The 13,810-nt window shown below is 42.8% G+C and overlaps 1 protein-coding gene across 4 annotated transcripts in view; it reads right to left on the bottom strand.

Moving 5' to 3' along the window:
• Positions 1-13,810, bottom strand: part of LOC137322000 (tropomyosin alpha-4 chain-like) — a 93,241-nt gene that overhangs the window by 43,972 nt on the left and 35,459 nt on the right. For 2 of the 4 annotated variants that reach the window (XM_067985012.1, XM_067985002.1), the window contains exon 1: positions 11,830-12,288. The exons of the other annotated variants lie outside the window; for them this stretch is intronic. In XM_067985012.1, coding sequence (XP_067841113.1) covers positions 11,830-11,967 — 138 coding nt within the window. In that variant the 5' untranslated portion in view covers positions 11,968-12,288. Of the gene's footprint in view, positions 1-11,829; positions 12,289-13,810 lie in introns of those variants that run through there. 4 annotated transcript variants of the gene reach the window in all.

Genomic DNA, 13,810 nt, shown 5'->3' with positions numbered 1-13,810 from the left:
GATAAATGATGGCCTTACGTTGCCCACATCCCGAGAATTAATTTTTCAAAAAGACAATTGAGACCTACACAATGATTTAAACAAACATTACTGGGTAATATCTGCTGCAGTACAAATTGGACACCTTCACTTTTGAGCCTGGAAAAACTAAAAATTCTTTTAGGTCAGACAACATATTTCTTCTTTCAAGCCTCCTACGTTAATATGCATTGCAGATGAGATACAGCAAATGGAATCTAATGATTTTTCCAGTGAACTTTAAAATGCAACCACATTATTTTGTGGTTTATGTAATTAGATGCAACCAAAAGCAGAGGTCATGCTGTAAACCATATACAATGGATGTGGCTGCTCAGTACAGTAAAGCCAGACAGGAGGTACAGGAGAGTGCAAATGATGTACTGACCTTTTGTTTGTACCTGCCCAAGAAGTCAATAATTCTATTTGGCCTGTGCACACACACCCTGCTTGCGGTTATCAACGTTTAGTTTGCACAGGACAAGCCTTTTAATGTGCAATGAACAGTGATTTTCATGCAAAATTATCAAATCAATCACAAGGCAGTAAATCCCCAGCACAATCATGACTTGCATATTTGATTTGTTAAAAATATGGGCTGAGCATCCCATCTCCCCCCACCCCTCAAATCACTCAGTAAATTTATCCAGTGAGTAGCTGAGCTATACAGGCCAGTTTTCATCCCCAATTGTATTATGTCAGCTAGGGCAGCAGCCATGTTGCTGTCATTGGTCTCAGTACCCTAGACTGTATGCAGCAGGGGAGAAAAACAAAAAAGACATAACAGCTATCCAGGATCTCAATGAAAGTCAGGCGAGGACAATAAGCAGGCTTACTAGCAATTCGTCCTTCCTCATGCAGTTGAATAGTCTACTGACAATATCAAGGCTTACATATGAATAAAAATAATTTGGATGAGGTACTGAAGGGCAACTGCGGGGAATGTACCCAAGCAAGAAGTTATTGTTTTAGCATGCTGTTTAATTGTGGTGCTGGTGGGGGTGTGGGGGGAAAGTGAGTAGGAACAGCAGTTAAGCCTGATTCTGCCTTAATTAAACATCCATACAAGCACTTTTCACTGAATAGTGATCAATACTTTCAGGAGAGGAGGGAATAGAATTAAAAGTGAACCTGCACCAATCGTAATATTTTAAATTGTGCTACTTAACCAGGTTGTATAACTATATAGAAGTGTTCCCCCCAAAATATTAATTACAGCAGGATTAGGAATAGAAGGGAGTGGCAGCTATATATTTTGACTGCTGCTGAATTCACTTTTGCATTATACTGCAGACCACACTGAGCATTGCAGGGCAAGAGTCAAGTCAAAAGCTGCTTTTTCTGTTGCCAGCAACTGGATACACACCAAAAAGCTGGGTTTCTTTTAAGCCGGATTTTGCAAAATCACTTTGTTTAGTGGCAAGTAAGAGCCAAGGTTTTTTTCAAAAAAATAAGTGTTTTGTACTATAATGTAGCATAAAACACGTGTCAGGAACTCAAGACCCAAACAAATCAAAAGGACAGGGACTCAAACGGACCTCAGAATTGCCTCCTTTGGCAAGGTTTTTGAGTCTTGTGAAACACATTTGGAAACCATTCCTCACAAATCTTTTATTTGTACCCATTGTATGGCAAATAACTTGGATAGTCTGTAGATTTCCAACTCCAGAATAAAGTAGGTTTGTTATGGATAACCATAAAGCAACAAACCAAAGAGATATAGGATTTTATAGTGTTTATATATCTATATATGTACTTTCCTGCAAGCAAAATAGACAGATTTACATCTTAATCTTTGTGGCAATATACGGGCACACCAATATTACATTAAAGTGACAGAATTCAATCTACATTTCCCTAAACCAACTGATTCTGATCTGCACATGTGAGCATATTACAGAGTAGAGAATGAGTATGACATGATTATGGATGTGTTTCAATGAACCTGGAACAAAAATACTCTAGCACCTTTTCAGTTTCAGACTACTGAATGGGCCAGTAATTTTAAAACACTGAACATAATAAATGGCAACAGTCTACAATAGGGATATAGATACATAGTTATAACTAAGATTAGGTGACACTTCAGAAGGGTACACATTTTAAAATCAAAACATTCAAAAGGCAGTGATCAGCAATGTAAGTGCATAACCCACAAACCAATTTTTACTAAAACGATTCATATATATTAAACATTTGGATATTGATACTCTGAATCAACTTTGAATGAGCTGGCAAGTGCAGTATCTTTGTCAAATGTTGTAGTGGTGCAGCTGATAGTAACCAGTTAGTGCAATAAATATTGTAACTGTCACAACTTGACCGATGAAGTGGAATACACAACGCACCTCAACGTTAACTGAAGCAAGATCCTGTCGCACTGCGTCTGGTATTCTGAAGTTCTGGGCATTTTGATATCTCATTTAGCAATGTTCTTGTTTTACAACATATGAAAAATAGACTTTGCAGGAGAGAGGGAAATCTAGAGTTCCATTTTAGATGGTTCACAGTTTCAACTAGACCATTAATTAAGGATCATCCCTTCAATTCAAACAGAGAATGCTCAAACTAAAAGCTATGCAGCAATCTTTGAGCACCGGTGTTCTCTGGCAGTCTTTTGGCTCTCCACTGCGAGTTATACAATAAATACAAAACAAACAGAAAGATCAATCAATCCCTACAGCCCAAGAAAGGATTTTTGGTCAGCTGGACATCGAGCATGTGCTAAAACATATTGCCATACTGAAGACTCTCCAAACCAAACCTCAAAAATGCATATTCAGCAGAGTTTCTCTATCCCTCGCCACCATCACCTCTCCCACCATCTCCCTCCGCCTTGGCATTCTCCTGCACCTAACCCTACATTTTCTGGTCTTGGGTAAGTTAGGTGCAAGAAAAAGCCACGGCTGTGAAATCCCACATGCACCCAGGGGTTTGATCAGATTTAAGCCAGCTAAAACAGCACGTGAACATTATACTCCTTGTCCAGATATGACCACCTTTCCAGTTAGGGCATTGGCTTGCAGGTTTATCTGAAGCAGAGTGGGAAGAATCCCAGCCCACATTGACTGGTCTATCAAAACAACATGCTGGAATACTACAAATCTGCCTAATTCAGGTGTCTGATTAGGAAGTCTGCCACAAACAACTGACTCACATCCAATCGCCTATCATCACACAGGTTGCCTTCAAACCAACTATAACCAAAATAGACCCTTTCGGCACGCTCTGCCCTCTTCCAAGTAGATATTGTAACCATTAAAATAAGATAACAGTTTGAGCCATAAGACACCATAAGAGATAGGAGCAGGAGTAGACTGTTCGGCCCCTCGAGCCTGCTCCGCTATTTAATGAGATCATGGCTGATCTGATTTTTACCTCAACTCCACTTTCCCCATATCCTTTGACTCCCTTGCTGATCAAAAATTTGTCTAACTCAGCCTTGAATGTATTCAATGACTCAGCCTCCAGTTTTTTGGGGTAAAGAATTCCAAAGATTCACGACCCTCTGGGAGAAGAAATTCATCCTCATTTCAGTCTTAAACGGGCGACCCCTTATTCTGAGACTATGTCCCCTAGTTTTAGATTCCCCTATGAGGGGTAACATCCTCTCAGCATCTACCCTATCGAGTCCCCTTGGAATCTTGTATGTTTCAATAAGATCTCAACTCATTCTTCTAAACTCCAATGAGTATAGACCCAACCTGTTCAAACTTTCCTCATAAGACAACCCTTCCATACCCGGAATCAACCTAGTGAACCTTCTCTGAACTGCCTTCAATGCAAGTATATCCTTCCCTAAATAAGGGCACCAGAACTGTACGCAGTACTCCAGGTGTGGTCTCACCAGCATCCTGTACAGTTGTAGCATGACTTCCCTGCTTTTATACTCCATCCCCTTAGAAATAAAGGCCAATATTCCGTTTGCCTTCCGGATTACCTGCTGCACCTGTATGTTGACTGTGTGTTTCATGTACGAGGACACCCAGATCCCTCTGTACTGCAGCATTTTGTAGTATTTCTCCATTCAAATAATATTTAGCTTTTTTGTTTTTCTTCCCAAAGTGGATGACTTCACATTTTCCCACATTATATTCCATCTGCCAAATTTTTGCCCATTCACTTAACCTGTCAATATCCCTTTGCAGACACTTTGTGTCCTCATCGCAACTTGCTTTTCCACCTATCTTTGTATCATCAGCAAATTTGGCCACAAGACACTCTGTTCCTTCATCCAAGTCATGACATATATTGTAAATAGTTGAGGCCCCAGCACTGATCCCTGCAGCACCCCGCTAGTTACAGATTGACATTTTGAAAATGACCCTTTTATCCTGACTCTTTGTTTTTTGTAGTTAGCCAATCCTCTATCCATGCCAGTATATTACCCCCAACACCATGAGCTCTTATCTTGTGCAGTAATCTTTTATGTGGCACCATATCGAATGCCTTTTGGAAATCCAAATATACTGCATCCATTGGTTCCCCTTTATCCACCCTGCCCGTTACTTCCTCAAAGAACTCTATAAATTAGCCCTCTCTCTGTAGACAGCAGGTACCAGGGAGTTCCATCAGCATGGACAACTGTTGGAGGTTAGGAATTGGTTGAATCTCAACAACCCAGAGCAGGAATCAAAACCCTTGATATGTATGCACACGTTCACATACTTGGCCACCAGGTAACACTTTCCAAGCCTCAGAGTTTCCTCATCAGCTACACATGCTATATCTGCCTTCAGCAAGGTAGAAATCCATGCAATATTCCAACCCCCGTGATGTCATAGATATCCAAGTCCAATATCGCATACCAGGCTTACTCCAACTATTTAATCCTTGTGTAATGCACTTTGCCAAAGAGACTTGTCCTCCACGAGACTGACTCTCCCTTCAGGGTACTGAGTGTTAAGACAAAGCCTTTCCTTCCTGCAACTACATTTCTCCACTCCACCACCCACCTCCTCCTCCCCTCGAACCCTTACAATACCACCTCACAGCTTGGTCCTTGATTTTGCACATCCAGGAATTCTGAAACATGAACAAGAACTGTTTGGACACATGCCACAAGCTCCATGTGCTGTTAGTGAAGAGATAAGGAAGACTGGTTGCATCCTTCACCACTTCTCAGCATTTTCTGGGAGAACTGTATCCAAGTTAAAGTAAACGGCCATTGGAACCCTCAGTTACTGATATGAATAAACAACTGGGACAACCTTTGTACTTGCACTAAACACTTTCAAACGCCTCTCTTGGGCCATGCAGAATCACAATACCATGGTTGGGGGCGCCCATCACCATATCAACCAATTCTAATGAACAAATCCACCTCTTGGACGAATCATCAATGCAAAGCTGAGGGTCCATGAAGGATTCCAGGTTTAATTTTGGCAAGAAAAGTAACCTGATACTATAAACATCCAGAAGAGCATTATTGTATGCTTTATTTACACGAACTGACCACTGCAGTCCCAAGCAACATATTAACTGATGACAGAATGTGGAATACTTGGTTTCTATATGCAGCATCCAACTGAATAACAGCCATCCATTAGGTCATTGGGCATGCAACTCAGCGAAAGCCTAAGTTTTACTTTGAAAGTTCAAATGTAATTTTATTGTTGTATTTGACTCTTCCAATCAAACTGCTTTGCCACTTTATTTTGGAGACCAGTCAATCCAGCTATGTTCAGAGACCACTCGGGAACTGGTTCAATCGTATTTGAACAGCATAAACGAGTGAACCTGGGCTGATCTGCAGGAAAGCATGTCAGCAAGGAAGGGCAGGATATCATGACGTAACAAGTCCACAAGTTCATTACGCTTGGCAGTCGTTCATTTTCACAATACAGAGAATTTGTTGTATAGTGTCTGCAAGGTCAAGTGAATTGAACATGCCCCCACCCCTGTTGAACTGCTCAACAGATGGACTTGCCCAGATGTGGATAGGCTGGAGTTTGTCATTGCAATTCTGTCCCATATGTAGGTACTCTAAAATTCTGCTTTTTTCTCCACTCCACCTCAAGTAGCTCCCACTGTGTTCAGGACCTGGACACCCAGTCTCCAACTCATCAATATTAATTGCATCTTCAAAATGAAGGGCAGGTCATTACAATATACCACACATGGCAAGATCGCACTGAAATAAAAAGTCGACAAATCCATTAGTTGGTTGAGAAGACTCTGGGAAGTACCAAATAACGATACTTTTCTTTTTTTGGATATTTAAATACACAAGGAAGTGCTCCAGCTTCTCAAGGACAGTGGAAAATAAGACAAAAGACAAGCTGCAGTTACTGAACTAATATGGAGAGCTGTGTGAGGAGCCACTATTACACAATCACCGACATTGCTCCCGAATCAGGGAAAGGAGACCTATGCACCCATACTCAAAGCAGATGCAAACTGCTCTGTTCACTGGCCTCTAGTTGCTGATTAAAATTCTGTTAGAAAACAGCTACAACTTTTAGCCCATCTACTTTTGCACTGCTGCCAAAAGCAGACTGGACACTGGTGCCACTATGATAGCATAAACAATGCTATCCTGCTCCTGCTGCAGCTGTGTGCTCCACCAAAAAAGATATAGTTTCCATGGGTACCTACAGAGTCAGCATCAACAGAACTGGAATTATTGCTAGAGGCAAGATTGTTTTCTGACAGCCAACAGACTGACTAGCCCAGTTTGCTGGCCTGTCCTGACCTTCCAGCCACCAGGGAAGATACAACAGCTAGAAATACTCATGAAACATGTTGTTTCAGATGCTGTAAAAATTGCCCTAAAACATAAACAGCCAATTTCTTTATTTCCCTCTCCAATAAGTTTCTCCCCCTTCTTCCTTCTTTCCTGACCATAACTACATGGGTGCTAGCCCCCATCTAGTACTTCATCCATACTTACACTGCAAGCCTAACAATGTCAGCAGGCTGCTCAATCATAGGAGGCATTATAGCCAAGCTTAATCTGGTCCTCAACTGATAGAGGTCATTTACCTTGAGGGTGGAAGGCAATTTCAGCTCCTCTGCAGGCTAAAACCAGCTGATCAGTATAACAGGGGATCCTGGTCTGGTTGGCTCAGCTACAACTGAGCCACCAGCAAAGTACTCTGGGGGTAACTTCCACAGCAGACATGACATAAACTGCTACCACAGGTCTGATTTTTAAAGACAGTTCAGTAGGCCACACAAGTTAAGTTTTCAAATTTGGGAGTCTGAATCCATCATTCTGTGTATTTAAAACATACAACCATCACTAGAACAGGGTATATCATATTATAACTGTGCTTACTTTGTACTGCAGTACTGAAGGTAGATTAAGAAAAACAAAAGACTAGAATGCAAATATCTACAAGTTACTACTTCCCACCACCAATAAAATCTGAAAGAACTGAATTTTTCCATAAAACTGCCTAATAAAAAAACACCAGTAGATAGGTAAGGGAGTAAACAAAGTCTTCGGCCTCAAAGAGCTTTTAGAAATTGCTTAAGCTGCAATTTCAGTAGACAATGATTTCAGATATTGGTGCAAGACACAATTTTCCAGGTGCTAACTTTTAAACATCAGACACATGAACAGTAGCCAATCAATAAATCACTACTTAAATTGCTTGTTGCCAGGTTACAAGATCATTGCGATTGACAATATAAACTTGGGCCAAACAATTTTTATTATATTTGTTCATAGGAAGTGGGTGTCGCTGGCAAGGCCAGCATTTATTGCCCATCCCTAATTGCCCTTGAGAAGGTGGTGGTGAGCCGCGTTCCTGAACCGCTGCAGTCCATGTGGTGAAGGTTCTCCCACAGTGCTGTTAGGAAGGGAGTTCCAGGATTTTGACCCAGCAACGATGAAGGAACGGCGATATATTTCCAAGTCAGGATGGTGTGTGACTTGGAAGGGAACATGCAGGTGGTGTTGTTCCCATGCGCCTGCTGCCCTTGTCCTTGTCCTTCTAGGTGGTAGAGGTCGCGGGTTTGGGAGGTGCTGTCGAAGAAGCCGTGGCAAGTTGCTGCAGTGCATCCAGTAGATGGTACACACTGCAGCCACGGTGTGCTGGTGAAGGACGTGAATGTTTATTTGGTGGATGGATGCTTCAAGTGCTTTTGGAGCTGCACTCATCCAGGCAAGTGGAGAGTATTCCATCACACTCCTGACTTGTGCCTTGTAGATGGTGGAAAGGCTTTGGGGAGTCAGGAGGTGAGTCACTTGCCACAGAATACCCAGCCTCTAACCTGCTCTTGTAGCCACAGTATTTATGTGGCTGGTCCAGTTAAGTTTCTGGTCAATGGTGACCCCCAGGATGTTGATGGTGGGGGATTCGACAATGGTAATTGCATCAAATGTCAAGGGGAAGTGGTGAGACACTCTTGTTGGAGATGGTCATTGCCTGGTGCAAATGTTACTTACAGTGTAAGCACATGATCTAAAACAAAATGCATCAGACTATCTTGGTGTTCAATTCAGATGCATCATCATCCAGTGACATGTGAACATTTTTACTGAGGCCATTTACTCAAACCCATGAATACCCTGTTCACATCACAGAATTCCCACTCCTGACTATAGATTGTTCATCTGCAGATATTCTCTCCCATTCCCCCTCTCAATTGCATCTCCAATTCTCCTTAAGACAGTGACTCTTGTAGGGGCATGGTTGCACCCCATCTGGTACCTCACTTCATTCAGCATCTGTGATCTATAAGATTGAACACTGATGAACTATTTGACTACAGAGAGCATCATAGTCAAGCCTAATCCTGTTTTCACCCACATATACGTAGTTTCCAATGCAGGTTACTAGACAGTGATCAGGAACTCTGGCTGATTCTACTTCTCTCTTCTTTCCTTTCCCCCCCCCCTCTCCCAAACTTCTAACTCAGGGACAAGGAGGCCAGTCAAACCCTTCCAACTGAGATCAACTAACATGGCACTGATCAGGGAGGGTCGGGATCATTCCTAAGTTTATGCTGAGTTAGATTATATCAGCCTGGGCAGCAGTAGGGACATTATAATTGGCCTCAGTGTTCCCTAACTAAGGAAGATGGAGGAGGGGGTGGTAAGAAAGGAAGAAAAGCAAATAAGGTTCCTGCTCTTAATTGACTTACAACAACTCCTGCATGAATGTCCAGAGATGACTAAACAGGGCTTAGTTGTCATGTCTCCCACAGTCGAATAACCTGCCAACAGTTATGTTCAAACCTGACCACCAGAACTTTACCACAGTGTGAACCAATGTCTTCAGGACAAGAGGAGAAAAATAAAAACTTGAAAAGCAAGACCAGGTTCACTCGATAAACTGAATTTACATAAATAGCTGGGTCATAAAGTGCAAAGAGATCCAGTATCAATCCCAGGATGCGTAAATTAGATGATCTCAGAAGGCGGGCACAACTGGCCTCAGCACTACTAGGTTTTGGAAGGGAATGAAGTCAACCAGGGCTCTTACTATCCAACAACCCCTGCTCAGGCATACATGTGCAAAGATCAGGCAAAGACATCATCAGGCTAAGCAGCAACCTGTCAACATTCACCATCATAGCTCATGAAGATTGACATTGTGGGCAGGGCACTGAATGGATCCTATAGAACTATCAAGGAGTTGATGCATTCAGGAAAGAAGTGGAAAAGTTGGAAGAAAAAAGCAAAACCAGTTAACTTTCATTTAAAAACTTACTAATTACATGCTGATTATGCAGGAAGGGCTTCATCCTATTTTGTTCAGATTTGTAATTAGTGGAATTGTGTAAAGCAGAGTGCCATCACCGACATCTGCAGCTGCACTCACCCACCCCAAACACCACTAATAAAGGACAGATGATCTGTTCAAACTATTGTCAGATCAACTTCAAGGAAGCATTCAACCCCATTCAGTGCCCACCGGTTGCAGAACACTTCCTGGACATCTACTGCCAGTACGCCAAGGTTACCCAACTGGTCATAAACCAATGCTTGAAACACAGAATCCAACTCATCCTTGACTAGTGATTGGCTGATTTAGCCAAGCCCAGGAGCTCCTCTGGCCTAAGCGCTGGGAAATGAAAAATGAACATAACTGCCAAGAAATAGAGGCAAAAGTTGTGGAGCAACCAGTTCCAAATGGTGAAATGGGCTGCAACCTGTGGCATTGAACATACTGACTCACACTTGCTGAAAACAGGCACACAGCAAGTGCAACAGTAAAGTTGCTCAAGTACTCTCTGCATTCCACAGCACTGTGCAACATTCTCCTGCCTAGGAGTGATACCAGCAAGAAACCCAGAATACAGAGCTTTCTATTGGGCACTGTTGCACAAAGTAAAAAATGAAGAAAAAGGCACCTTGGAACAATAATTAGTACAAGAAGCCCCTATATGTGAAGAATAGCATTCGAGAGGTGGCTCAAATTATGAGGTGGAGGTGCCAGTGAGATTTTGGAATCTTGCAATGATAAGCTGCTAGCTGTAGACAACCAGGGGTAAAATCAGTTCCCCTCTGTGGAACTCTCTTAATGCATCCAACAGTCAAGCTTGAGTGCATCGGTAGAGCAGGCATGGCAGAAAGATATTCATACAGCTAATGTCTCTCTCAACAACTAGTCCAGCCACCTTCCAGCCTGTCTCAATCTGGTAAACTGCACACTTTGGGTCTGGAATAACACTTTCTCTCATATTAAAACAGTGGATATGCACCGACGGTGATCACAAGGCAACACTTCAGGGAGCATCACCACTCTGTTGGTCAGGTTAAGAATACCTGCCAAAAGAGATTGCGCTGTAGATCTTCAGTGGGTTCCAGTGAAGACAGATCGTTACTATTAACAATGTTGTTTTAAAGAAATATTTACAGAGCTATAAGTACCCATGCAGTCTTGGGAGGGCGATTATTATAAAGTCTATCCCACAACACCAACTGAATTGCCTGCAAAAAACATTAGCGCTCCAACAAAAAATGTTGGTGTGGCCACCACCCAGTAAGTAACTCGTCGCATGAAAAACGCAGGAATGTTCTCTCCAGCAAGTCAAGCCCGCACCCCGCCCATTAAACAGACACTGAGGGCAGCACAACGTGATTTTCATCTCAGGGTGAGGGGGGTAAGAGGAGGAGAGTGGTCGGTCCCGGTGACCGACAGGTAATTCCTCTCCTGATTGCTTCCTCCAACATGACTGCTCTGCGGCAGTGACTGAGCAGCCAAGGGACCTACGTTGCTCTTGACTGCAACTTTGCGGAATCCGGGGAAAAAATTCAGCACAGACCAACACCGCCTCTAAACAAAAACCTGACCCGAAGAGTTTTATTTAAAAAAAATACACAAAAAAAACACTATGCGGTGTTTATAAATAACGATCCCTCCTCATCACCAAGTCCAGTCACGTCCCGTCACCGTTTGCTACTATTTAGCCCATTTATTTCCCCCCCCCCCATCAGGAAAACCGGTTTTTTAACAAAACCGAATTATCCGTTTTAACCTCCTCCTCACCACTGGAGGGGAAAAAAACGGGTTCGGAAAATGGGTGAAGTGACCAGAACCCGAGGTTGCAAATCCTGATCCCAACTTTCATTGACTCGTCAAACCCTTGGCCAACACCCAGCCTCCACCATTTTGAATGAACAATAGTCAGACCCACATTCAACCTTTCGTTTCACTGCAATGAAACAACAGACCCTTTAAATTAAAGCAACTTTTGAGGGAAGGGGAAGCGGGACTTGAAGCAAACGGAGCATCGGATTTGCTTAAAATGCAACCGCGATCAGAGACAATAAACTGCAAACGTGCAACCGAGCAGATTGCAGCCTGCAGCAAACGCTCCCGGACACGGCAACATCTAAGAGAATATATTCCTCACTCTTTCTCTCGCCTGCCGCTCGTTATCGAGTTCCCTCTGTAGTAGCTCAGCCCTTTCCTCTGCTTCATCTGCCTGTTGTTGCAGGAACTGGATTTTTCTCTTCACTGTATCAATCGTCGCTGAGTTGGTACCAGACATGATTCTTTTTTTTTCTCCCCCTTCTTCGGAAAGGGTCGGAAGAGAAACTCGATACAAACAAAGAAAACAAAAACGAGGCCCACGACTCAGCCTTTGGCGACTATGCAGATCCGAAGGGTGCGCACCTCCTGGGAGCTCGGCTGGCAGGTAACAAAATCAGCAACCACTCTCTGCTCCACCAGCAAGGGCGTGAACAGCCGGAAATTCCTGCGTGCTCTTAAACAGGCAGCCTTCTGAGAGGAGGGGAGGGGAGGGACTGACTGTGCACTCGGATCCGACTGCTGGATGTGTGCCTCCTTCCAGTATCCCGATGAAAAGAAGGAAGTGGAAGCAGGAATCACTCGAAATGAGGTCATCCGAGGAGGTGTGCAAACCACGTTACAACACCAAAGTTCTTTTTTATTCGTTCATGGGATGTGGGCGTCGCTGGCAAGGCCAGCATTTATTGCCCATCCCTAATTGCCCTTGAGAAGGTGGTGGTGAGCCGCCTTCTTGAACCGCTGCAGTCCGTGTGGTGATGGTTCTCCCACAGTGCTGTTAGGAAGGGAGTTCCAGGATTTGAACAATAATTAAAGGAAATGTGCTTTCCCTTACTAAAATTCAACAAAATCGGGGTTTTTTTTTAGTTTCCACTATTTTATGATGTTAAGTACGCATCAGTGAGGGAGTACTTAAATGTTATTTGGAAGATGGGTTCGTAGAATCTTACCGCACAGAAGGGGGCCATTCAGCCCATGGTGAAAGAGCTATCCAATTAGTCCCACTCCCCTGCTCTTTCCCCATAACCCTGCAAATTTTTCTCAAGTATTTATCCAATTCCCTTTTGAAAGTTACTTTTGAACCTGCTTCCATCACTCTTTCAGGCAGTGCATTCCAGATCATAACAATTCTCCACTTTTAAAAAAAATCTGCACTTCTCCCCTCTGGTTCTTTTGCCAATTATTTTAAATGCGTGTCCTCTGGTTACTAACCGTCCTGCCAGTAGAAACAGTTTCTCCTCATTTACTCTGTTTAGGATCAGAAAAAAACCCTCAAAATTGAGAAATTCCAGAAATGGGTTTAAATGATTTTGTACTTCTCAGTTTACCTTACTTCTTGATACATTGAGAATTGACATGCTAACTTCACTTCCCACAGTAAATTGTGCAGTGCAGTTATGAGCAATACAGGAATGTCTCAAGTTGGATTTCTGGTCTGTGGTGTTAGCTGATCTTTGCCTCTGCTCCAGGCTAGGAGGCATAGAAAAAAATCCTGTTGCTGAGCATTATTCAGGGACTCCTGCTTAAATGTTTGTGCATGTGGACATTGATCAGGCTTGGCTGTGATAACCTCAGCTAGTCCAGCCAACAGCACTGTCTAGGCTCACAATGAAGAAAGTGGTGAGATGGCAGAAGGCAAATGGTGAATGTGGAGCTGTACTTCAGCATGATTTAGCATTTCTCTGAGAGGTGGGAGAAAAGGAAGAATCAACATAGAAAATACAAAGACCGTGACACTAGACTGCACTTTCACAGTTTTTGGTAAATAAGTGTTCAATGAAATTCCAAGAGAATACCAATTAGACTACAACACACCCAGACATGAGGTGAGCAAAACCCACCAGTGGTGAAGAGCTTTGGGAATCATAGGTCCAAAGTCACCTGTTCCTCCCAAGCATGATACACTTAATATGAGATTCACCAATAATCTGAAATGTTGTTAAACAAAAACAACTTGCATTTATATAGTTCCTTTAATATAGAAAAATGTCCCAAGGTGCCTCACAGAGGTATAAGGAAAAGGATCCTGAGCTAAAGAAAGAAATATTAGGATGGTGACCAAAAGCCTGGTCAAAGAAGTGGGT

This window comes from Heptranchias perlo, chromosome 1 (assembly GCF_035084215.1).
Source record: "Heptranchias perlo isolate sHepPer1 chromosome 1, sHepPer1.hap1, whole genome shotgun sequence".
In the NCBI taxonomy this organism is placed as follows: domain Eukaryota; kingdom Metazoa; phylum Chordata; class Chondrichthyes; order Hexanchiformes; family Hexanchidae; genus Heptranchias; species Heptranchias perlo.
The sequence above is the reverse complement of the archived record's forward strand: the minus strand, read 5'-3'. Positions and strand labels throughout refer to the sequence as shown.